Here is a 24,531-nt window from a genome sequence, read left to right as displayed (position 1 = left end):
CCCGGCGGCGGCGGCGGCTCCTCCCCGGGGCGGTGCGGGCGGCGGGCTGCGGGCTCCGGAAGCGGGCGGTGCTGCCTGCGGAGCCGTTTCCTGCCCGGGACGCGGCGGAGCCGGAGCGGAGCAGAACGGAGCCGAGCGGAGCCATGACTCACCAGACCGGCATCCACGGTAAGCGGCGCCCGCCGAGCTGCTGGTCCCCTCCCGCCCCTTCCCGCGGGGCGCCCGCAGCCCCCGCTGCCGCGCTGGGCTCGCAGGGGGTCAGACCCCCACCCCCCGGGCTGCTCCTCTGCACCCCCCTCAGGAGGCACCGGCGGGGACGCGCCCTGAGCATCCCTCGGCCCCGCCGCGGCAGGCTGCCGGGCGGTGTCGGTGTCGCCGTAGCGGTGATGAGAGCGATAAGATGAAGCTTCCCGAAGGAGCTGGCAGGTTTTCCTGCGAGTAACCGGGGGGAGGGGGCGCTGGGCCAGGCTCAGAGCATTTGGGCGCTCTTAGGAGGGGGTCTGGCTCCGGGGATGGTGCCGGTGAGGGGCTTTCCTGCATCCTTTGTCTGGGCTGATGCTCAGTAAACTGCCGTGACACCGCTCGTAAAGATGCCTTCTGCTGCTCCGCCGCAGCCCCCCGTCAGCCCCGGGCACATCTCCCCTCCCTGCGGCCGTGCTCGGCCCCCAGCGCTGCGCCTCCTCCCAGGGGGATTGCAGAGACCCGGGATAAATTCCTGCCTGGGGGAAGCTCCCCGCTTTCTCTGCTCACAGGACCCAGCTCGCACCCAGAGATGACGGCTTTTGCATTTATGGGTGCCTGACTGTGTGTCCTCGTGGTATTTCCCTCCTGCTCCCCACCAGCCATCTCAATTAACAGTATTAATCAGGAGTAGAGGTGCTGCATAATTGATGTAGCAGAATCAATATGCGAGCAGGGATGTGAGAGCAGCCGCCCCTGAAGCCCTGGTCCACGCCAGTTGGGTGCGAATCCGGCACCGCTGCGTGCTCCGGGAGGGGAGCTGGGATGTCGGCCTGGCAACTCCATTCCTCACGGCCGGCACCTTTGTGCGAAGGTGTTGAATTTGTGGCTGCTGTTCCTTCATGGCACGAGCATCTTTGTTCCTTGAGGGCATGGTTGAGAGCATCCTTCCCCTTCAGATGCTCCTGGAAGACCTGTAGTTGAGAAGCGGTTAGCAATGGCACTTAGATGTTTCTCCTGCTTTTCTGGGACTGCTGGTAGCTGACAACAGTTGGGTTCAGATTCATTGCTTCTGATTTAAGCTGAGACTCTGAAGTTCAGGCTCTAGTTGAATGTTCCCTCTACTGTTAAAAAAAAATAAATAAATTAAAAAATCACAGGATGGACCCCAGTGCCCACCTGAACTCTCGGTGTGCCGGCCCTGCTCTGCAGAGCTCTCCCGTGGGGTTTGGTGCAGGCAAGGCCTGTCGTGCTGCCCGCACCCCAAGAGGCTGCTGCCTGTTGCTCACCGCCATGCCTGTCTGCTACTCTGCCGCTGATGCCGTCCTCCCTGGCACCCCCGCGGCTGCTGGAGGGGATGCACCGGCTGGGTGAAGCTGATGAGCCGCTCTCTGAGAGCGCCGACCTTCGCTGACCTTGGTTGCCCACCGCTTGGCAAACCCTGCCGGGACCAGCGCTGAGAGTCGCCACGAGTTATCGTTGCCCGTGGGACGTAACTGCCCCGTCAGCAGCACGCTGCTGGAAAGGGGAAGGGACCTGCACTTCCCCTGAGGAGCCGCAGCCGGTGCAGGGTGGGGACAGACCCAATGGCTCTGCCCAGGCAGCAGATCCCCAAGCTGGCGGTGGTGTGAAAACCTCCCCGTGGTTATGAAGAATGACTTGCATGGGGTGGTCTTGCTCTTGCGGCGTCTTGGACATCTCTGGGTGGCTGAGGTCTCTGGGTCTGGTCCTGCATCCCCTGCTGCACGGTCCCTCTTCCGGGAAGCAGCTGTTTCCTCTCTGAATGCAAATCTGCCCCTCCAGCACCTGTGATGCTGAACTGGGGTGCTCTGGGCTTTAAGGAAACCACCCCAGGAGGGGCTTCGGGTATTTCAGTCCTCGCCACCCTGGCACGGTGATCAAATTAATTCCTTTCCTTGGCAAAGAGCAGATTCAGTATTGGATGAGGAGCAGCAGTCCCGCTGCTACTTTCATCCCCTCTACTGAGACGCTGAGTTCTGTTGTTTTCTGAGGAGGAGGAGGGATTTTCCGCATCTTCCTGGTTTCTGGGGCCTCATTATTTTTGTGTGTGCGCATCGCTTTGTGTTTTTTTGTTCTCGTTTCTCCTCCGTTTGCAGGAAGGCACCTGCTCCTGGGGGACTTATGACTGGACCCGCTGGCTGGCTTAGGGGAGGCTGCAGGCAAGCCATGGAGAGATTTTGGGTGGTCACCACTGTGGCAGATCAGCGTGAGAGCTGGGTGCTGCAGTGACGGGAGAGCCCCCAAAATAGCCCCCCACTGCGATGCTACTGAGTCATCTTGGCTTTTGGGGAGAACTGTGTGGTCCCCGGGAGGAGAAGTGATGGCAGCGCTTGCTCGGGGGTGCAGAGCTGCAGGTTTGGGGTGTTTAATCAGGGCTGAGCCTTTCATGCAGAGGCAAGAGGTTAATTATTATTTTTTTAGGTATCCGTGGCAGCTCCCTCGAAGGTGCTGGCAAGAAAACTGGGCTGCCATGGAGACTGCCAGGCTGGGGAGGTGGTTGGAAGCTATTGAGAATTGCTGTGGGCTTCTTGGGGCTGGAAACCTGCTTTTTAACTACAGCTAGGAGGATTTGCCCAGTATTTTTGCAGTCCCTGTTAGATGGGGACAGCGTTCACCGATGGAGTTCAAAAGCCAGGCCTGGCCATTGTGCCTTAGGAAGGTGATGCTGAACCAGGGCTTTGATGCTGGTGGGAGATCACCTGGTTGCCTCTGGGTGCTCTTTTGTGTGCTCTGGGTAGAGACGAAAAGTCTCTTTAAGGAGAATTTTTTTTTTTTTTTAAATCTAGAAAGTAAAGAAATCAAATGCATGTTGTTTCTTCAACCAAAAAAATAGAGTTTGGTGCTGGTTCTTTCTGGTGGAGGTGGCAGGACATGGGCACAGGGAAGGACCTTTGCTCCCGTCCATGGCTCAGCCACCACTTAGCCCCAGGACTGGGTCTTGTACAGGGAAAGCGTCTGGCAGGAATGGCCATTTGCTTCAGGAGAAGCATAACCGTGATGCACGCAGGCAGGAATGATGTCAGATGGAGAGAAAGCAACAGAGAGCGGGGACCCGGGAGCTGCTGGGTCTGCAAAGGTCTCCTGTGAAAGCAGCCGGCTTCCTGGCTCTTCGGTGAGAAGACAGGCAGAGAAGAAAGAAGGAGCTTCCCTCGCCATCCACCGCTTCCTTGGCCGCTCTCCTCCCACCGTGCTGGGAGGCAGCGCTGGCTCCCGAGGTGCCTGGCTGCCTGAAGTCGGGGGTGGCTTCGTGGCTGAGATGCCGGGGGTAACCCCCTAACTGGGGTGCATTATGCAGAGCCATCAGTGGAGGAGGAGAAGGGATGGCTGGTCCATGGCCCTTGGTGTCTGCCAGGGACAAGATTCAAGGGTGGTTTTGAGGAGCCGGTCCCCACTTGTGAGCTCTTTACTGGGGCCAGCACCCAAATCAAGGTTGACGCCTGCTCGAGGCGATGGCCCGTGTCCCAGCGGGTGGCACGTCAGGATGACCAGAGTGGCAGAAGACCATACAAACACCCTGAGATGTCAAACCCCTTGAGGTTAAAACCTAAAGAGGAGAGGTAGAGGAAATCCCTCGGGAAGCATGCTGCGAGAGGCTGTGAATGCAACGAGATCTCTGCCACGGTCTGTTCCTGGGTCCTCGTCCCCACCAATGCCCAAACCAGTACTCCCAGTGGTGGCTTTACTGGGCAGAGAAGAGGAGCAGTGACCAGCAACTTCTGCAGGCAAAGCAGGGCTGTGCGTGCCGGCACCACCGCTTGGCGCTGGGATGCTGTGTCGCTGGCTGGATCCCACCGATGCTGCCCGCAGGGTGGGCGCTGCCTACCCCAGCGCGAGAGGAGGGCCGAATAATTCTGATCTGAGGTGCCAAAGTGGAGAAAAGACGGGTCCCGGGGACGCACGTGGAAAATCGGGTGTTGAGAAACAAATGGCTTGTGCGAGGTGGGTGGCTGAAAGTTTCTGGGCAGGATTTGCAATACAGACCAGAAGTTGCGTGAAATCCTGCAGAATAGGGCCCAGGTCCACAGAAAATTGTGAGAAAAGCTTTGCTCGCGTCCTCTCTTGCTCAGATATTTTCCCCCCCCCCTCCTTTATATTTTATTCTGACATCTGTAGCTTTTTTCCCAGAGAAAAGATTCCCTGCAAGGACATTTTTTTCCTCCCACGGTGAGATACAAAATCCTCTTAGCACTTAAACTGACCGGCCACATCCACCAGCAGAAAAGCGCTTTGCAGCGAGCGGGTTGAGCCTGCGCTGCGTGATGGAGTTACACCGGGATAGACTGAACAACAGGAATTTTAGCAGCAACGACAGCTATTTTGCGCCTGTTGCAGTTGTGCCCTTTCCTGGACACGCCGGCAGGAGTCAGGCAGAGCTGCCTGTGCGGGGAAGGTGTGCATGGTACGGGTGCCACGTTTTATCCATCAGCATCTCGACTACTGTCTGGCCAAGCGTCCCTGGAGCTTGGAGAAGTTTTGCCCAGGTTTGTGGCTGGATTTTTGGCTGAGTTTCCCTGTTGCGTCCCAGTCACGCTGTGCCCCGGCAGGTGAAAGGGAAGCAGCCGCTTGGAGTCGCATCAACATGAAGATTATGTCCAGGGAATGAAAGATTGATGGCTGGAGGCTCGGGTTTCCCGTTGGGAGGGCGATGTGACTTGATGTATTGAGAGAGGCATCTGTTTCAGGGAGCATGTATTATTGATCCGGGCGCTGTCGGCGGGTTGGGGGGGGATTGGGACGGGTCGAATAAGCAAGAACCTGTTGCTCCCCCAAGCAGCGAGGGAGAGGATGGAGGAGAGAAAGGTGCAGGGCCAGCGGTGTGGCTGTCGCCTGCATCCCCATCCCCGCGGTGCTTCCCCGAGGGATGCTGGCACCCTGGCATCCCCAGGGAGAGACCGGCCTGTTGCCGTGGCTACGGCTGTCATCGCTGCATGGTGCCTCTGTCTCCCTCCGGCCTCGTTACAGCCTGGCTCTGCTCAGATAAGCTAATTGGGACTGGAAACATCAAAAAAGGCTCGGCTTTAGGGATGGCTTTTGTGTTGGGGTGGTACTTGCAAGCACCATCTCGCTGCTCCATCTCGCAGCGTTTTTGGGGAAGCCTGATGCTTTGAGCCCGGCACTGAAATCTCCCGGGGACCGATCCAAACAGCCGCGTCCCAGGGCAGGGCAGCTGCCAGCTCTGGCTGCAAACGCGTCCGTTGAGTAAGTGCAAGGATCTGGCCACCTTGATGGTCCCCGAGGCGCAGGGGCTTCAGGCTTTGGTCTGCACCCGCTCGGTGCTGCTGAGAGGGAAGGCACGGCAGTGCCTTCCCACCACGAGCTCCTCTTCTCCTCTGGCAGCTCGCCTGCATGGCTGGGGCCACCTGAAGGCCGCTGCTGGCCAAACCATCACCTCCCTGCCACGCCACAAGCTGCCCTGGTGCTGACAGCCAGCTCTGCTCAGCCCTCCATCCCAAATGGGTGCCAGGTGCCGCTGGGCAGGGAGGTTTTGTGGTGCAAGGAGACCTGGGACATGCTCTTAGCAGGCTGCTAAATACATTTTAATTCATGCAGGTGGCTCATGAATAGGGGACAACTCATCCGCAGCCTACAAACAGGCGGGAGAGGAAGGCGTTGCACGACTCGATGGCTGGAGGTGATTTTTGGGCTGTTGTGGGAGGGTGGATGAGGAGGCACGGGTGCTTGCATGCACTGTGTCTGCAAGGAGAGTCGGTGGCCAGGCCGCCTTGTAGAAAAGCCGAAAGGTTCCTCGAGATGCCACCAAGCTCACCCTGTCTCAAAGCAGCAGCATCCCAGGAGGGTTTCTAGAGGCCTTTCAGGGCAGGGATGGAGGCATGGTGGCCTTCCAGTGTATGGTCACCCTCATCGTGAGATTTCCCAAATGCCAAGGTGGGACCCGATGCTTCTGGCTGGAAAACCACTGCAAGTTGTTCATATTTTTGTCCTCTGGGCTGACCAGCCTTGGTTCCTTTGGTTGCTCTGGCACATTGCACCTTCTGGCACAGGTGCCATCCACCCTGTGCTTTTCTCCTGGCACGACACTGAGCCTGGACGTGCTGTTTGTGCTGCACCTGAAGCCTTTTTGGTACCGAATAACATGTCGTTGGTTGCGAGCCATGCTCTTGTTTGTGCCTTCACAAATGACTTTGCCCGCAACAGCATGAAGCAATTAACCTGCAGTTTGGCTTTTGACCTGCTTCTCCTCTCCAGAGCTGCTGGGCCCTGCCCTGTGTTGCTGTAGCTGGTCCTTCTCCTAGTTACAGTACTTTGCTTTCTATTTTCATCCTATTTCTTTTTTTTTCCAGCCCGTTTCTCCAGTCTCCTGAGAGAACGGTGAATTCTTCTCCAGCGCGTGCTTGCATCTCCTGTAGCTTCCCACCTTACAGCTGCAGGAAGCACTATTGCAGTTGCCAGAAGTGTTCATGGAGATGGACTAACCTGGACCTGCCACAGGTCCCCAGGAGATCTTGCTCCATCCAGCCTCTGATGCCTCCCAGAGTGAGTTATCTGTGCAGCTCCGTGCCGGTGCTGTAGAGGTTCACCACCGCCACGTTTCCTAAGCTGGCTTCCAACACTTAGAGATGCTTAGAAAGCCAAGCTGAGACCCCGCAGGTCTGTGGCTCTGCTGGAGGAAGCTAGGTTGATCTTGTGCAACTTGCTCTTGGTAGATCCCTGCTGGCTGTAGCCCAGCTTGGGTTTTTCTGGATTATTTGTTCCAGGATTTTCCAGGAATCCACATCAGGAAGGTGATTTGGATGCACGGGTCCCCTTCCCGTCCTCTGCACTGTTGCTTCTCCCTTCCCCATCTGGACGTGAGGATGGTCGCAGCTGGCGCCGTGCATTGGCTGTGCTGATGTGTGCCCAGTATCTCCTTTCCTGCCTCCTCTCATTGTCAAACGCGAAAGGGATGAACCGTCAAAAGCAGCTGATTGTTGCGATTTCCTCACACTTGGGTTTTCAGCCCTTGAGTTGGGTCCTGGAGACTTCCCGGCAGGGAGGTGCCTTGGGGTGGAGGTACTGCTCGCCTCCATCTCCAGGGTAAGGTCTCCTCCTTGCCTTTCTTCCAGAGCTGTGTCTGGGCTTTTATATTAATATTTCAGGCATGCAAACCATCTCGTCAAGTCTGCTGTGCCAATTAAGTTGTAATTGTGCTGTAATGAAGCAGTCGCTGAGCTCATGCTGAAAACCTGCTCTAGCTTATTCCTCTCCCTCCTTGCTGGGTCTTGGCTCTGCGTCACGAGAGACAGAAGAGGACATCAAAGACACCCCAGTGATTTTTTTTTTATTTAAATGAAAATTGCCTTTTTTTTTTTTTTTTAAATTTTATCTCAGCAGAATTAAAGCTCAGAAGCCCACTCTGAGTTCTTTGAAAGCTCTGCTGCTGTCTGCTCTGGAAAGCATTTCCCTCCTTGGCAGACCTTGCGGCATTTACGGTCGTCAGCATCCGTGCTTTTCCCCATCCCCTTAAACCCCTCTGTACCTACACAGGTCCCAGTGCTTGGCCGTCGCTTGTCAATCACCCCAGCTGTCGATTCAATACTTCTGGGCGCACCGTACGTTTCCAGGTGGGCTGGGGGCTGCATTTGCCCTGACTCCTGATTTTCCAGACCCCCGTGCACCCCTGGGCTCTGGGAAGGATGGGGTCGGGTCAGAGGGATTTGCAAGCAGAGCTTTCCTCTTTCTCCCCCGTAGGTGATGCTGTAGAAACGTCCAAGACCAATGTTATTCTCTCCCGTTTTGGCAGTGCAATAGGAATTGGTGGAGCTTAATGCTTATTAGGAGCTTTTGTCTCCTGCACAAGGCTTCCTGGGTGACTAAATGTCTCTCTCTTCCCTCCTCCTCTTCCGCCTTGGGTGTTTGCAATAACCGCAGATGCTGCCGGAAGGAAAGAGCTGTTCTCGACAGGGAAAGAGGCTAAAAATATCAGAGCATCCTGGGTGGGAACTGCGGGAGCAGGCTGAGCTCCCAGCCGGCGCTGGGAGAGGGTGAAGGTCTGTGCTGGGAACTGGGAGAGCCACGTGCCTCGGTGCTGATGGAAGGAGAAGGATGGTTTGCTCGTGGTGGGATTATCTCAGCAAACCTTCTCTGTGTGTCCCCCAAAGTGCCATTAAGGACTGATGTGCCTTCGCTGGGGTGTCTGCGTGCCTGTTCCCGTGGGGTCCTGCTGGGGTGGCATCTCCAGGTTTGTGTGGGAGCGCCGCCGCTTGCGGGATACCAGCCTGGGAGCTCTTCCTCGTTTGTGCCCCTTCTCTCTGCGGCAGGAGAGACCGTGCGGACCTCTGGTCAGGGCAGGCTTTGAGCTGGTGGGGCAGAATGTATCAGATGTGTTGCTTGGGGCGGGGGGGATAAGCAGGAATTGCTCGGGGGGGCTCCCTGGGACATCCCTGTCCACCTCTCCGCCCGTGTCGTCAGCGTGGTGTGTGGGGACAGGTCCATGCCCGCTCCGTCTGCCTTGGGGCCGGGGGAGCTGCGGGCAGTGCCCCAGCCTGGGGTCTGCCTCCAGGGGACAGAGGGCACCGGCGTGTGACGGAGGCGGTGGCCCTGCGCGTCCCTTGGGTGAGTGATGGGTGACGTCCTCCCGCGGCCGTGCTGGGGGGCTGCGCCTCGGGGTGGTACCCGCTGCCGCGGGGACTGAAGTGGAACGGATACGGCCCTTGCCGTCAGGGAAAGGCTTCTCCGGCCACCGCACCTTTCCGGTGGACACAGCGGCGGCTTTCTTTGCAAAGTGCCTCGGCTGTGGATGCTCTCAGGTTTGGGGGACCAAAGCAGGGCTCTTTTCAGCCGCAGGCCGCTCCTGCACGGTGATTGGTAATGGGGAGGCAGTGTGGCGATGCACCGGGAGCAGGGGCTGCAGGTGGCAACTCCGAGCACGGATCCTGGCGTGGACTGAGGGGCATCTTCCCGGGTCTCTAATCTTTGTGTTGCCGGTCTCTTTAGTATTTCTAAAAAGCGCCGGAGCTGCCTGTGGCTTTGAACTCGCAGGGCCCCTTTGGCTGTGTGGCCACATCCAGGAAGGGGCTTTCAGGGGGAGCTGGGCTGGGAGATGCTCCTTGTTGGGGGGCTCAGCCCCTGCAAGCTGCATCTCTTGGGTGTTGCCTTCACACGTAGCGTATCCTGGGGGCGATGGGGAGCTCTGCACCGGGGATTCTTTCGGGGCGGGCAGGTTCAGCCTCCGACGCTGGCTGCGGGCTGCCCCTTCAACATCCGCTGCCCGCTGTTGCCTCCTGGTAGGATGCTGCAGACCGGTTGCCGGTGCCTGGTTCCTGGGGAGGGGGGATGAGAGGGTGGCTCCCCAAAACGCTTCCCAGAAGCTTTCTGCAATCAAAGCCCTGCCGGCTCTGGAGCAAAACCCCGGGACCGTTGCCTTTCCCTTCTCCAGGGGCTCTGCTTCAAACCAGTGCCCCCAGTCTGGAGTCACGCTGGTCCCCGGCTGCCTCGGGAGTAGCACCCCCGCCGTGTGTCGCGAGCCTGGGACGTCACAGCCTGTTGGGACATCTCCCAGCCACCCCCTGTATGCAAAGCCTGGCACTCTGTAAAGTGAATAAACTTGTCATTTGAGCTCTCCCTGCCTGCACCGGCCAAGCCGTCGTCTAAATTTGGGTGATTATGTTCACCCAGGCCAAGTATCAAATTCTCTGGATCACATGTGCTCCCAGCTGCTATTTAACTCTGATGCCTCGGGGAGACGCAGTATTTCCCTCCCAGCTGTTTGGGGTTTTTTTAATTATTTTTATTACAATTTGTAATTTGGCACCAAAGATTTTATTCTCTTTAATTTTTAAATTTCTATCCTGCCAAGTTGCTCCCCTTCTCGGTCGGTCGTCGAGCAGCCCAGCACCTGCTTTGACTGCTAAATCTGATCACAATGTTTCTGGTTCTTTCAGCCACCACGGAATTAAGAGACTTTTTTGCCAAAGCCCGAAATGGTTCAGTTCGGCTCATCAAGGTCATCATTGAGGATGGTGAGTCCCCTTTTGAAGTGCTTTGATTTATGTCGTGTTGGTTCTCTGCTTTGCCTCTCCTCCTCTCCTCTTTGCTGTTGTGGTGCCAGCTCTTGTTTTTGAAATCCTCAAGGAAAATCCTGCTGGGGCTTCCTGGCACGCAGCAGCCCGGAGCTGAAATCCAAGCCCAAAATTTGGGTGTGCTGGTGAGCAGCTATTGGAGCCCCAGGGCAGCTCCGGTGGGGAGCAGTGACTTTGCCGGTGGACTGTCACCGGTGTCTGGGTTCGGTGCTGGGCTCTGGGGGGGGCTTTTGCTGCCGCTGTGTCGAATTTTATTACAAGAGCCCTGTGAGAAGCTGCTGCGGGTGCCATGGGACCGTGGTCGGGGGCAATGCGCAGCACCCTCCTCCTCGGCAGGCAAGGAGATGCTCTGGGCAGGGGTGGCTCCGCGGTGCGGGGCTCAGCACGGGACCCCCACTGCATCCCGCGGGGGATGCTGCCCTCTAAACCCATCCCGTCCCAACCCCTGCTCCTGCGCACGGGGCTGCCTCTCGCCTGGCTTGCAGGCTGGTGCCAACCTGCCCGCGTTTGCCCCGTGGAAAGGTGCCTTTGGGTGGCCTCTGCATCCGTCAAACAAGCAGACGGAGCAAAGCACTGATTTAGCATCCCAGCAGGGAGCCTCCGTGGTGTAGGTTTTCCATCACCTCAGCCTCAGACAATTGCATATGAATGACTTGTTTCTCATGGCAGCGGGGATGTTAATGCCCTGCCGAGCTGCCGTCACCACCTCCCTCGGGTGGGCCACCAGAACCACGCTGCAGACGCTGAGGTGGACGTGGTCGTAAGGAGCCTGTGCTGGCCTTCGGAGGGGCTCTGAAGCCCTGTTTGGAAGAGCAGTGCGACTTGAAATCAGCGGGACCACGCAAGGTTTGGCGGTGTTGATTTTGAGTCAGTGAGGTCCCCATGTGTTGGGATGCGATGTCTGCATTGTTTCTTCGGAGCATCTTTGGCAACATTATTGCTCTATTGGCTCTTTTTGCTTTTAAAAAGTAGGAATCAGGTTTGCGTTAGGGACACCCATGACGTAGGATAAGCCAGGGCTTTGGGTCGTGGCCAGTGACACCAGCAAGGGAGACTTTTTTGCTGTCAATGGAAGCCACGTCCCACCATCTCCGCTTGGGCTGGATGGATATGTTAATCTGAAGGCATCAGCCTGCTGCTACCCACCAGGGAAGGACCTTTGGGCAGTATTGAGCGGCCAGGCAGATGTCACAGCTGGACAGATGGACTCAAGCATGCTGACCCTGGAAGGGATGTGTCCTGAGCTGGCTGGGGAGGACACGCCAGCTGCCCTGCCTGCACAGGGGATGTGGAAGAGGAGCCTCCAGCCCTGCTCCTGCTTGCAGAGGACCTTCTGCCCTATGGGGCATTAGTCTTGGGGTATGTCAGAGCAGGCAGCGGCAGATGGAAGGGGAGGAAGATGGTGCACGGAGCCTTATGGCAGATACTCTGTGTCTGGGCATCCTTGGGACAGCAGCTACGGCTGAGCGACCCTTTGGGAGCTCTTTGAGCTGATGTTGCCTTGGGGGGCTGACCGGGAGAAGCCAAGGTTGGAAGGAGAAGGTGCGTAGGGGGGAGCAGGTAGCACACTGAGGCTCAGCAATGTTTTCCTGGCATGAGAAGTACTTGTGATCCAACGCAGTTTTGGGTGATGCTCTGCTCCTCACCGTCAGCAGGTTTCTGGACAAGGTTGGCTTTGCAGCCTTCCCTGCTGGGTGCGTTTCTTTGCACGTATGTGGTGACGTGCGCTGAGCTTTGCTGGCTCCCGGCTCCTGCGCTGTCTCCCCGCCGTGCCTGCCAGAGCTGCAGGCAGGGCTGCCTTGTACGGGCATTTCGGAGCAAGGCAGCCTGCCTGCGCCTGAGTGCTGGGGGCACCTGGGGGGCCAGAAACGCTCCCAGCTGCGCTCATCCCAGCAGCAGCGCCCTGCAGAAACGGAGCCTGAAATAGCCGGTGCTGACAACGATGCTTTGCTGAAGGGCGGCTGCTCCGCATTTCCCTTTCCCAGTGTTTCCCGAGGAGGAGAACTTGGCCCTGACTGGGTTGAGCTGAGCTGCGAAGAGCCCGATGGGAGGCAGGGAACCAGCGGCCGCTCCAGCCCAGGGAAAGCTGGAGGCTGCCGGCTCGCGGTGGCACAGCCTGCGGTGACGCGGCACCGATTGCCTCGTGCGTGAGGGGTCGGGATGTTTGGCAGACGGAGACACCCGCGAGCTGCCGGCGGCTTTGGCCGAGCAAAATTCCTCATAGTCTCTTCAGGATCCCAGGTCTTTGTGAAGCACCAATCTATTTCCAGGGCTTCATGTTTATTTTCGGGATACGTTGAGGGTTTTGCGCTTCTTTCTCAAAACAGGTAGTTTTGTTGAAGGTAAACTATTTTCAGCACCTTTTTCTCTTCTGTCCTTGTTACTGTACCGGTAGCACGTGCCTCTCGTGCACAAACAATCATGGGTTCAGCGTGCGATGGCAGGTGCTGCGGCGAGGTGGTGGTGGGCAGGGAAGGGCTGCACCGCTGTCGGTGGGGCAATGCCCTGCTTGGATGGGAATGGGGTTGAGAGTAATTCACCCCAAAGCCTTTATTCCTCAACTATTTTCCTTAAAAGCTTTCCTGCCACAGGATTTGGAACTGCTGAGCCGGATGGGCTGGGAGGGAGAGGGCTGTGCCCCAGGCAAGGGGCTCCCCATGGGCAGCGGGGCTGTGGGCAGAGCTCCAGGCAGGGCACGTGCCAGGCTCAGCGTCCTCTCGAGTGCCGACTGTCTGAGACCCCAACTTGTTTTGCTCTGGCACCTCCGGATTTTCTTACATCTTGTTTTGAGTCTCGACATCTCCCCCCCACCTTTCTGCGTCTAAAAATGGAATAAAAATACAGACTGTTTTCCAGCAACCTACACCAATCACCTCCAGCACTGTCGCTTTTCCATCCAGCCATCTCAGAGCTTGGTTTGACCCTCACAGGGGGGGTTTCGTGTTCATAGGATGCCTGCACCAGCGTTTAAATCCCAGCCGAGTGCTGCCCAGCTTGCGGGGCTCCCAGCCCCGCCACCGCTTGCATAGCAGCTGAAAAAAATACTCTCCAGACACTTGAGCTGCCACCACCTGCGTGAGATATGTAGGTCGCTTCCAGAGGCTGGGGCTCTCCTGGCAGCATGGTGCCCCCCCCCCCCAGGCTGGGGTCTCTGGGACAGCTCTGGTCCCCGTGGACGTGGGCTTTGGGTATCAGCTCTGATTTTGACCCCTCTGAGGTTGTGGGGAATCTGATGGGAGCAGTGTTGGCTCATCGTCCTGGCTTTTGCTATGGGACCTTCATTTTTCTCAGCAGCCCAAATATGGGTGGTTCCTCGTGTCCCTGGTAAGGTCTTCTAGTGCCCAAGCTGCTAGAGTTTGTCCAGGTGGGATGGAGGAGGGCTTCTGTTCCCCTGTGAGCAAGGAGGGATGGTTGGGGACTACGTGGCTGGAGGGAGCAGAGCGGAAGGAGACTAGGGATAGTCACCAGAGAGGAGACTACAGGAGGGGAGGAGATGGTTGGACAGGAGGCAGTGGGATGCTGGCAGACAATCAGGTCCTCTATGGTGGCCACAGCCCCAACGGCATCTCCTGGGGGGGTCACCTGTGGGGGTGTACGCTCCTGCGTGTGGTTCAAGACCTTAATTTGTTTTTCTGCAGGATGGTGTCGTTGTCAGTGCTGGAGCTGCAACAAACCCTTAGACGAGCTGCCCCGTGGTCCTGCGAGGTGAGCTAAGCCTTGCCTTCGTCTAACACCACCTTTTCTGTCTTCTCCTTCCAGAACAGCTCGTGCTGGGAGCCCACAAAGAGCTGTCCCGGCGCTGGGACATGGACTACGATGCCTTCGTGCTGCCCTTGCTGGACGAGCAGCAGCCGTGCTACGTGCTGTACCGCCTGGACAGCCAGAACGCCCAGGGCTACGAGTGGCTCTTCATCTCCTGGTCCCCCGACAGCTCCCCGGTGAGCAGTGCAGAGGGCTGCGACACCCCGGCCTGGGGACACGGACGTGCTCTGGGAGGTGGGGGGTGGAGGAGATGCTGGCCAAGTTGACTGTGGGCTGAGGAGGAGCGTTCGCACCTCCATCGCTGTGCCCAGGTTGAGTGCAGACCGCTTTGGGGATGGGGGAATTTTTTTAAGCCCCAGTAAGATACGCTGCACCCCGCCTCTGCCCTCTTTGCGGCGCTGCCTGGGGAGGTGGAGGGTCTGGGACGTAGGGAGGGGAGCAGCATGGACCACGGGGCCGGGATGGAGACGTCCCACCGCGGCTCTGGCCAAAAGCATCACTGGGAAGAGCGGGTGCTGGCACCGACTCGCCTGGCCCTGCGTCCAACCTGGCCCTGCTCCGCTCCAGGGCTGACGCTGAGCGGCTGCCGGCCGCCTCCGGGCTCGGCTCCAAAATCAGCTGTGAAAAGGGCCGGGCAGGCTGGGTCCGTCGGAGCCGTCCGTTGACACTGGCTGGGCTGGGCTGTGGGGCCGGGGACGGCATCGGAGAGCGGGCACAAAAGGGCCGGGCCGGTCGGATGGGAGGCTGGTGTAGAGAATTTCAGTGGCACGGCTTGGAAAACGCTCAGCACGTCTTGCTGAGCACGTCTCCATAACGGGCTTTCAGTGGGACTGAGATTTACTGCTGTGTTAACACATGTGCTTGTCATATATATATATATATGTATATATATATTTTTTTAAAAATATATGATCTATATACAATATAGATTTACTGCCATGTTAATATGTGCACTTGTCATATATATATTTGTTATATATATATAATATATATGTATATAATAACAAATATATGTTGTTATAATAGAAATAATAATATATAATAGTAATATATATAGAAAAAAGACCCTCCCTGGTTTGTTGAGATAATTGAGATATATCTAACAAATATATGTTATTATATATACACATATATATGTATGCACATACATACACAATTATAATAGCATAATACACATAGTGTTATATGTGTGTATACACGTACGTGTGTGCGCGTACCTATACATGTGTACATATAATAATAATAGATATTTTTAATCTATATATCTGAAAAAACTGGAGGGTCTTATTGCAAGGGCGGTGCGCCAAGAAGCGCTTGCAAAAGCTCTTCCGTGGGTTTTGCAGAAGGACGGTGCGAAAGAAGCGCCGAAATGCAAAAGTCCCTTTTAGGTGACTCGGGGGGTATTTGTGCCTCCTCTTACGCAGGTGTGGGTGCGAAATGAGCCGCTGGAGCTCAGGGGTGGGAAAGCAAAGCACAGAATAAGCCGGCTGATCGCTGTGCCGTGCGTGGGCAGCGCTGGAAATGGCGCTGATGGGGTTTCCTGGCTGCTCCCTGCCCGGAGGTGCTGCGGTTAGAAATCGGCCTGAGCTAGAAACGAGGTGGTTGGTCCCAGGGAGGGCTGAGGTTTGTGGAGCCGGCGGTGGGACGGTGACTGCGAGCGTCAGGCATCTCTTGTGGGGAGGTGCCGCTCTCCGGTCCCGCCGTGCGGGGTCCCCTCTCTGACCGCGCTTGCCGCCTCGCTTCTCGCGCAGGTCCGGCTGAAGATGCTGTACGCCGCCACCAGAGCCACGGTGAAGAAGGAGTTTGGTGGGGGGCACATAAAGGACGAGATGTTTGGAACGGTGAAGGTACGGTGGTGGTTCCTGGGCAGCTTTTGGGGCTCAACCCTGAGCTTCGGGAGCCTACGCTGGGCTCGGCGCCAAAGCCAAGTGGGACGTGGGATGCTGGCGTTTGAGGGGGGGACGGTATGGAGGTTTGTCCCTCAGCTGGCTTTAGTCTCCCCGGTGGCCGCTGCCACTTTCTCATGCCCGCACAGCTGCAGTCAGCCTGCGATGGAGACCGTGGAAGAGGTGGGAGGAAGGCTCCGAGGAGACCCAGCGCTTTGCTCTGAGTGGGAAGAGAAGTGCCAGGCGGTGGCACTGTCACTCCAGCAGCCAGAGCTGCTGCTGCCGCGCCGGGTTTGTCCGGCTGCGCTTCCCTGGCAGCGCTTGGCGGGAGGTTTCTCCTTCTCTTCCACGGGCTTTTTGCAGAAGCAGCTGCACAGCCAGGGCCTCCCGGGCATCAGACCCTCCTCTGGGGCCGGTGGGAGCCAGGGAGCACCCCCAGCAGCTGCCCCTCTCCGCTGCTCTCGGGCCGCGGTCTCTGCCTTTCCCTCTCGCTTTCGTGCCCGCGAGCTCTGTTAGTCAGAGCAGCCCCGCTGCCGCACCCATGGGTGGCCGGGGAGGGGCAGGGTGGCGTGGACGGGCACGGGCGATCACGGGCGCTATTTAAAATTGAGCGTGGGATTTGCACGGAGGCATCCAGGAGTGCTGCTCAGGTTGATCGTCCTGGTAAGGACAGAGCCCGCGACCCACCGGGTTGTTCCGACGCAGCCTCAAGGCTGGGGTCTGTGATAACCACTCCCTGACGCTTCCCCCGTCCCTGTCCCTCTGTCTGCAGGAGGACGTGTCCCTGAGCGGTTACCAAAAGCACGTGTCCTCCTGCTCTGCCCCGGCCCCGCTGACTGCAGCCGAGCAGGAGCTCCAGCAGATCCGCATCAACGAGGTGGGTGTCTGCCAGGCCGGGGAGAAGGAGCCTGAGAGCCTCGGGGCGTGCAGGGACGTGGGGTGCAGGGACGTGGGGTGCTGCTGGAGGTGTGGGAGCATGCATCCGAGCATCCAGCTAAAAGGGACGGCTTGTTTTTACTTGTGCTTTCTCCTACCTCTGTGTAACCCATTCCTGCCCTTGCCAAGGTGGACCGAGCATCCTCACGGTCAAATTGGTGGCATAAAGAGGAACTTATAGACTTTTTTTATTTTTTCCTTCCTTGCTAGAACATGAGCTCAGGGCTCCATTTTCTCGCTGTAATTGGCAGTCAGAAGACGGTTTGAGGCTGAAAGCAGGCAGCAGTCTCTAACTGCTGGGTATCGGGGCAAAAGCCAGAGCTGAGTTTGAAGTCGTGGGGGAGGCAGGAAGAACTCAGGCTTATCTTGGGGCTGCAGCAGCATCCTCTCCCATACTCTTCCTCTATGGCTATAAATATGAGGGATGCTCTCCCAAGAAATACAGATCTTAGCCTAAATTTGGGGGCTTATGTGCTGGAAAAAGATGTGGAAGTGGCACAGGGCTGGGGGCAGACAAGGCTGTAATGCCGTCGTCTCCCCACCGGCATCTCGTGGTACTCGTGCCAACCTCCATGGTGCTGTGAAACACCGAGGCAGGGAAGGGGGTCGGCTCGCTGGGTGGGAAGACCACCTGGAAGGAGTATTTTGTTGGGGTGGGGGGATCTCACTTAGATGCCGTGGAAAGCCTTCCTCTCTAGAGGAGCATCCCTCTCTGTTCCGCCTGTGCTGGGGCTGTGGGGCTCACGGGTGGAGCAGGACATGCCTGGGAGACACGAAGCCAATCAGCCTGATGGCGTTAATTAATGGCAAAGAGGAGGCAGGAGATTTCCACCTGCCAAAGCAGGTCTGGGGGTGGTGGAGTTGAGGGGTGTGTGGGAGATGCCACCAAGGGGTGGTCTGTACCGCGTGGGTCTCGGAGGAGTTATCCCAGCTCCCGGCCTGGAGGGGCTGGGCAGGATTTGTGCTGGAGGAGCCAAGGTGATGCCCATGCTTGGAGAAAAGAGAGATGCTGATGGTGGCTCTGCGGCTTGTTTGGCACCTTTGGGCATCTGTGCCATCACCTTGGCTGGCCAGTGCCGCAGGATTAAGTAGTTTTGGGGTTTGGGGTTTTTCTGGCTGTGTCCTGCAGGGTGACGTGGCCCAGGTAAGTGGTGCTTTTGGTGCTTGTTCCGATTGAGCTGCCGTGTCCGCTTCCCACCCTCGCCTTTGCGAGACGCAGCTCCTGGGTGAAGGTGCTGCTGCCGTTTGGTTTGGTTGGGGGTTATTTTAAAAGTACGTGTCCCCTGTGTCAGCCCGGGCCATGAGGAACAGTCACCAGCATTTAGAAAGAAAGGAAAATGAATGTGTTTTTGCCCGTGGATTTAAAGGTGGGAAGCAGCTGAGCTCTGGGTGTGCCAAAGACTCTCCGTGTTGGTGTGGGGGCTGCGCCCGCTCGGCCCCAGCACGGAGCAGGAGGCGGTGGGAGCTCTGGCTCGGGTGCTCGGTGCCGTGCTCGGTGCCATGCTCACCTCCCCAGGGCAGGGCAACTCACAGCTCTGCGGGAAACGCAGCTCTGAGCGAGTTTCTGGAGCCACGCAAAGCAGGGAGCTCTCACCGAGAGGAGCTGCATGGGAGCAGCTCTCCACCTGTCGCAGCACCCCGCTCAGTACAGCGATGCCTCCAGCTTTGCACGTTGCTTGCAGGCTTACAGGGTCCTTGCACGCGTGTGCACGTTGTGCACCGGCTCTGGGGGTCCTTGCACGCGCGTGCACGTTGCAGTTTCATTCGGGGGAGCAGATGCAGTGCGTGGGACCTGGGAAGCAGCCCCTGGGCAAGCCCTGACCTCAGCACTTCCGCACGTCTGCCCGTTAAGGACCCTGCGCGTCCCGCTGAGTCTAACCAATCCGTTAGGATTTTGGAAGTGACACAAGGGACATTGTTTCTTTAAAAGCCAACAGCTTGCACGAGCTTCGCTGTGCCCCTGGCCTGGAGCCGCTGCTGGTGGTGCAGCTCTCCTCTCCTTCAGTGCTGTTGACGCACGACCCTCAGAGATGCCGAGCTGGTTTGCAGCCTTCACCCCAAAGGCGGTTGCGTTTCTGGGCCGGCAGAAGCTCCCTGGGATCCTCCGCAACCACCGGACGGGCGCGGAGAAGGGGTGGGAGGGGAAGGGCAGCAGCCAAGCAGGAGCGGGGAGGCGATGCCTGCATGGCAGCAGCTTCAGGGCCAGCACAGCAGCCTTTTCCACCGAGGTAGGAAGGACTCGCATTTGCACGTCCCCAGCAGCCTGCACAGCCTTTGGTAAAATGGGTTTTAGGCGGCGTGAGCCAGGCTTCCCCTGTGGTTTGAGGATTGCATGGACGGAGGCGATGTCGTGAGCTACCCTCCTCCTCGATGGCTGAGTGGGAGCTCACAAATTTGCCATTTGCTTTATGTATATTTATTTTAAACAGCTGGAAAATGCATCGCCAGCTTCACTGAGCTGGAAGTTGTCAGCAGACCGTGGGCTAAGAGATGGCTTTGAATTTGGGATTGAGCTACCTTAACACCCACGAGCGGGAAGGCTTTCCAGAAGCATCGCAGGCTCAGAAACATGGAGGGGAGCCAGGCGCGTTGCGTCGCGTCGTGGGGCCACAGGGGAGAAGGCGGCAGCTTTGGAGCTGGGGCATGAAGCAGAAGAATTAAGAGGAGATAAAAGTCGGCGTGCCGTTGCAGCGTGTCAGAGGGTGTCATTCGTAGCTGCCCTACAGCGTTGGTGGGTGGGTGGAGCAGAGGCTTTGCCAGAACTGCCCCCCCCCCCCCCCCCCGAAGATTTCACCATAGGACAGAAATGTTCGTTAGCCAAGGTCAGCGCCGTGCCAGCACTGAGCAAGGAGGGGGGAAAACCCCCTAACTTAAAGAAAAGGAGATAAATAACCTCCCCAGCCAAGCCTGCTGCCAGCAAGGCAGGGGGGCTGGGATGCAGCACGTGTTTGGACATTCCATGCACAGGTCCCGGGCTGTGCCCTGGGGACATTCAGTGAGCTGATTTTTAATGTTTTTGAAAAGGGAAGGAGTAGAAATTACAGAGGTATATGGGGGAGTTGACATTGCTTGGACAACTTTCCACCTCTTGGGATTTTTGGACTTCAACATGCTTCGTGTCGCAGCTTTAGCTCTCTCCGGTCCTGCTGTAACCCTCCCGGCCTCCTTACGTTTACAGAGAAGAAAGATGACGATGTGGCGGTGGTAATATCCTCACGGCACAGCTCTGCGCCGGGTAGGACCGGGCGAGCTTGCGTGCGCCCTCTGAACCCCCGTGTGCTTGCCCTCGGGCCCTTGCTGGTGCCACGGCACCCCGGGGGACGGTAGGACGGCGGAGTTTGGTCAGCCAGACCTCTTGGCCACCCCGCACTGGGTGACCCTTGAGCAATTCTTTCCTTAGAGCTGCACGTTCACACCCTGTTCATCCTCCAGGATGCTTGCCGTGGATAGAGGATTGGGCACATCTTTCCCTAAAAACTTTAGTGTGTGCTGTTTGGTGGGGGATAGCCCAAAATCTATTGCTTCCACCGCTGGAACTCCTCCAGACCCTGGTTTGGGCTGGGGCCGCCCAGGCTGAGGAGCCGGCAGGAGCCGGGGCTCTGCGCAGTGACATCAGCGGAGAGGTGGCGTGCGGCGCTGCCGGGGCTCGGGGCTGGGGCTCTCCCTCCCGTCCCTCCCCAACGCGGACATCTCCCGCGTCGTTTTTTGCCGCTCTGCTGCCTGCGCCGCCAGGACCTGCCTTCCCTGGCCTCCAGCAGAGAGATGGTACGCCTCCATCCTCAGCACGTCCGTGTGTCCCCCACCCCCTCTCACTTCACACGAGGCCCCCTCCCTGTCCCCACGCGGGGTGCCGTTGACGGTGTGTCTCCTCTCCCCACGCTCGCAGGATTCCTGTTCCCAGGACTCGAGCACCGAGATGGTAGGCTGCTCTGCCCGCTTGATGCCCGGTTTTTCCTTCTCCCACTGGTGTTTTTCTGCATGCTGTGCTCCGGGCACCAGGGTCCATCATCTCCCGGGGTGTGGGTACCGTGCGGGGCTGCTGTAATGAAGGGCAGCCTCGTAACGAGATCCGCTTTGGTGCTGTTGAGCTGGTTTTGAGATGTGAGCTAAAACTCCTGTGTTTCTCTTGGCATGCCTTGGTTTTTCTTCCTTTTCTCTACTGGGCGGGGGGAGGAAAGAAGGGGGGGGCAGGGAAAAGGCTGGACTGTCTATCCAAAATCCCCCAAACCGATCCCAAAGGGAAAGGACCCACGCTCGCTGCAGAGCACCCAGGTTAGCGTTGCCGGACTGTTTATCTGGGGGGTGGTCTGGAGGTGGGATGGGCTCCTCTGCCATCGGGGTGACGCCGTCTCCCTGTATTCTGTGGCAGATGGTGGGGGGCTGTTGCTGCTGCCCATCGCTGGTAGAGTACCCCGGCCCTGAGGAGGTATGCCGCGCCTGCCGTGTCCTGCCCCCCCTTCCCTCCTGCCTGCTCACGGCACCCTGTGGTCCCGGTCAGGGACCCCCACGTTGTGGCTGGATGGAGGCACCCAGGGCGATGTGATGTCTCCGCGATCTCGTTCTCTTCCCTTCTTGAAGTGGGGTTCGGTCTCCTGGAGTAAGGGGTTTGTTTGGGGTATGGGCAGCAGCCTCTGCCTTGCGGGGAGAACAGTGGCCAGGATCATTCCGAGCCGGGATCTCCAGTTCCCCAGCCCCAGCATCAGAGGAGCTGCCTGTCTGCTGCAATGAAACCCACTGAGGAGGGGATTGCCCTCTGGGCCGGGGGCCCGTGCAGCTGCACGATGTGATTTCAGGGCTCCCCGCATCACCCGCAGGTTGCGATCAGAGGTGGCTGGAGATGGACACGTGCCAGCGTTGGCCGCAGCATCCCTGCTGGGGACTCGCTGGGAAACATCGTTTTTGAGATGGTCTTTACTAGGAGCGAAGTGTGGGGGTGTGGGGGTGCATGGCTGGGGCCGGGTGATCTCCTGGAGCGACGGTATGGTGACGAGCATCGCCGCCCCGAGCCTGGCTGACTTTCGGTAGTTTAATGCCGTGGTGCCCGTGAGCCGGGTGCCAGGTGGCTCCTCGGATGAGAAGCCTTTTGGTGTGGCATTGGCCGGTTTTCCTTTCTCTCCCTTCCCTGCCCTTTGCTGGTCTCTGCCCTGACGCTCGGGGTGGTCTCCATCCCCAGGTGAAGACGGAGATCAGCGTGGAGAGCAAACACCAGACCCTGCAGGGCCTGGCCTTCCCCCTGCAGCTGGATGCTCAACAAGCCATCCAGGCCCTCAAGCAGAAGAAAATCAACTACATCCAGCTGGTAGGTCCCTCGCGCGGCTCCTCCGCACCCCGCTGCCCCGGCCTCTTGCTGCCGCCTCTCACTCCCGTCCGCTCCCCCATCCCCTCTGTCCATCAGAAGCTGGATCTGGAGCGGGAGACCATCGACCTGGTGCACACGAGCCCCACGGAGATCGCCGACCTGCCCAAGAGGATTCCCCAGGACTCGGCTCGCTACCATTTCTTCCTGTACAAGCACTCGCATGAGGGAGACTACCTGGAGTCTGTCGGTGAGTGCCTCGGCGCTGGGGAGGGCTGGTTGGAGCCTGCGCCGGTCCCCGCTCTCGCTAGGCTTGCGAGCAAGCAGGGATGGGGATGGTGCAGCAGGGGACCTTGAGTGGGTTCCCGCTTGCCGTCCTCCCGTGGTGGGTGCTGGCAAGCCCCTTGGTGCCGAAAGAAGCTGCCGTGCGCGGTGCGGGGCTCTCCGGGTGCTGCCGCAGAGGATTTGTGCGGGCGGCATGGTGGCCGTTGGCATTGCAGGCTTGCCAGGGGAGATGTGGGGAGGGGTGATGAATGGGATGGCTCGCCCTCTGTCACTGGGTAGACTGGGACACTTGGGGCTGGAAAAGCCACAACTGGGCTGGGATGGAGCTGCCTGGTGCTCCCTGGTCACGAGCCTGGGCAGTGCCACAAGCCGTGCTCTCTTCTTGCAGTCTTTATCTACTCCATGCCCGGGTACAAATGCAGCATCAAGGAGCGCATGCTCTACTCCAGCTGCAAGAGCCGGTTGCTGGACACTGTGGAGCAGGAGTTTTGCCTGGAGATAGCCAAGAAGGTAAGTGTGAGCCTGCCCGGAGGCGATGGAGCAGAGAACCATGCTGGGGATCTGCAAGGGAACGTGCCACAGCCTTCGTCCAGCCCCGCTGGCTGGCTCAGGGGGAGCTGGGCACCCAGAGGTGGGTGTCGAAACCCCACTAACCCCCCCTCGCATCTTCTGGGCGCAGATTGAGATCGACGATGGAGCTGAGCTGACGGCAGAGTTCCTGTACGAGGAGGTGCACCCCAAGCAGCATGCCTTCAAGCAGGCCTTCGCCAAGCCCAAGGGGCCCGTGGGGAAACGGGGACAGAAGCGGCTGATCAAGGGGCCGGGCGAGAACGGCGAGGAGAGTTAGATCCCGCAGGACTGGGCGGTGAACGGACAGCATCCCCGCAGCGCTTCCCAGCTTCCTCTCTGCTGACCTGGAGATCTTTCCCTCCATCTCAGCCTTCTTTTTTTTTTTTTTTCTTCCCTTCTTTTTCCTACTTCATTCCTTTTTTAAACATCAAGGTGGCCTGTTGCACCTGGGGGCAGAGCGATGGGGAGGGTTTGGGGTTGTTGGTGTTTCTTTTCCCTGCGTCCTTGTGCAAGCCCCGGGGCTGCTGGAGGAGGACGGGAGTGGCAGGGTTGTGCCCCCCAGCCTTGCTCCTGTCCCCTCCAGGGGTCACAGCCGCTGCTCTCGGTGTCCCCTGGGTTGACCGAAGGACACACTTGCCTGCAAGCTGCTCTATGCAAAGGGAAGGGGATGGCAGAGGGGATTCCTGTTTGAAAAGAGAAAATGCTTCTTCCCCTGCTCCCCCAGCCCCCACATCTTGCTCTCCCATCCCACTCTCGGTGTGCACAGCCCTTCTGCCCCAGGCCTGGAGCGATCCTGCACCCCCTCAGGGTGCGGGCAGGACCCCTCCCTGCGAGCTGGCTTTGCTGGCAGGAGTTTGTCCCTGGGGAGGAAGAAGGTCCCCCCCGAGTCCTGAGCTCAGCTTGGCCCTGGAAAAAGGTCACTCTGCCTTTGGGTGATGTTTGCATCCCCTTTCTGAACCCCCTGATAAGGCTTTTCAGGGAGCTGTTACAGCCCTGACTTGGCCCCATCCTGGTTTAGGAGGGGACCTGGGGGGGCCCTGAGCCCTGGTGTCCCCCTCCCCATGCCCTAGCCCCCTCTGTCACCCCCCTGGTTTGCTGCTGGCTCTCTGGTCTGGGGCAGCCCCACGTTTTAAAAATTTGGCTACCCCAAATCCTCATGTGGGGCAGCGTGATAGCCCCTGTGTGCCCCCCCATGCCCCTGGGACGTCCCCAGCCACCAAGGGCCGTCATCAGCTCCGAGGGCTGAGCTCGGTGCTGCGAATTGGGCTTCACTGGGCGCTTCGGGGGGGGAGAGCGCCTTGCTGCTGGGTACCAGCGAGGGCTCGAGAGCTGCCCCCCTCCCCGGGGAGATGGAAACGGGAGGGGGGGTGGTGAAACCTGCCCTCCGCTTCCCTGCCACCCCGTGAACGTGCCTCAGCGGAGCAGGAGCAGGCGCTGGGGGGGGGCTGAAGCTGGGTGGAGCAGAGCACACTGTACTGAACGCTGTATTTTCTAAAGAATAAAGTATTTTTAAAACAGTCTGATGCTCTTTAGAGGTCCCCCGGGCTCCCCAGGTTTGGGCAGTTAGCAGGCGCTG

At 58.4% G+C, this 24,531-nt stretch overlaps 1 protein-coding gene across 4 annotated transcripts; it reads left to right on the top strand.

The window, feature by feature from the left end:
- The first annotated feature begins 22 nt into the window (after positions 1-22).
- On the top strand, positions 23-24,475 carry TWF2 (twinfilin actin binding protein 2). Of its 4 annotated transcripts, XM_075761921.1 has the most exons (11): positions 71-168; positions 5,752-5,833; positions 6,504-6,696; positions 10,083-10,160; positions 13,980-14,158; positions 15,734-15,829; positions 16,641-16,745; positions 21,978-22,103; positions 22,200-22,350; positions 22,774-22,895; positions 23,065-24,475. In XM_075761921.1, exons 5-11 carry the CDS (start codon positions 14,027-14,029, stop codon positions 23,230-23,232), a joined length of 900 nt encoding a protein of 299 aa, XP_075618036.1. In that variant the 5' UTR covers positions 71-168; positions 5,752-5,833; positions 6,504-6,696; positions 10,083-10,160; positions 13,980-14,026; the 3' UTR covers positions 23,233-24,475. The 4 variants fall into 4 exon arrangements, with proteins under 4 accessions (XP_075618037.1, XP_075618034.1, XP_075618035.1 ...); XM_075761920.1 differs by lacking the exon at positions 6,504-6,696 and having other exon boundaries at positions 69-168; XM_075761919.1 differs by lacking the exons at positions 5,752-5,833; positions 6,504-6,696 and having other exon boundaries at positions 24-168.
- The last annotated feature ends 56 nt before the right edge of the window (positions 24,476-24,531 follow it).

This window comes from Balearica regulorum, chromosome 10, assembly GCF_011004875.1.
Source record: "Balearica regulorum gibbericeps isolate bBalReg1 chromosome 10, bBalReg1.pri, whole genome shotgun sequence".
Taxonomy (NCBI): Eukaryota; Metazoa; Chordata; class Aves; order Gruiformes; family Gruidae; genus Balearica; species Balearica regulorum.
This window is presented reverse-complemented; position numbering and strand designations above follow the sequence as displayed.

Excerpts from the sequence above, each read along its gene's own strand:
- TWF2 (XM_075761919.1), top strand. The coding sequence starts at position 144 with ATGACTCACCAGACCGGCATCCACG. Across the intron at positions 169-10,082 it reads TCACCAGACCGGCATCCACG|CCACCACGGAATTAAGAGAC; the intron begins GTAAGCGGCGCC and ends TGGTTCTTTCAG. Across the intron at positions 22,351-22,773 it reads AGACTACCTGGAGTCTGTCG|TCTTTATCTACTCCATGCCC; the intron begins GTGAGTGCCTCG and ends CTCTTCTTGCAG.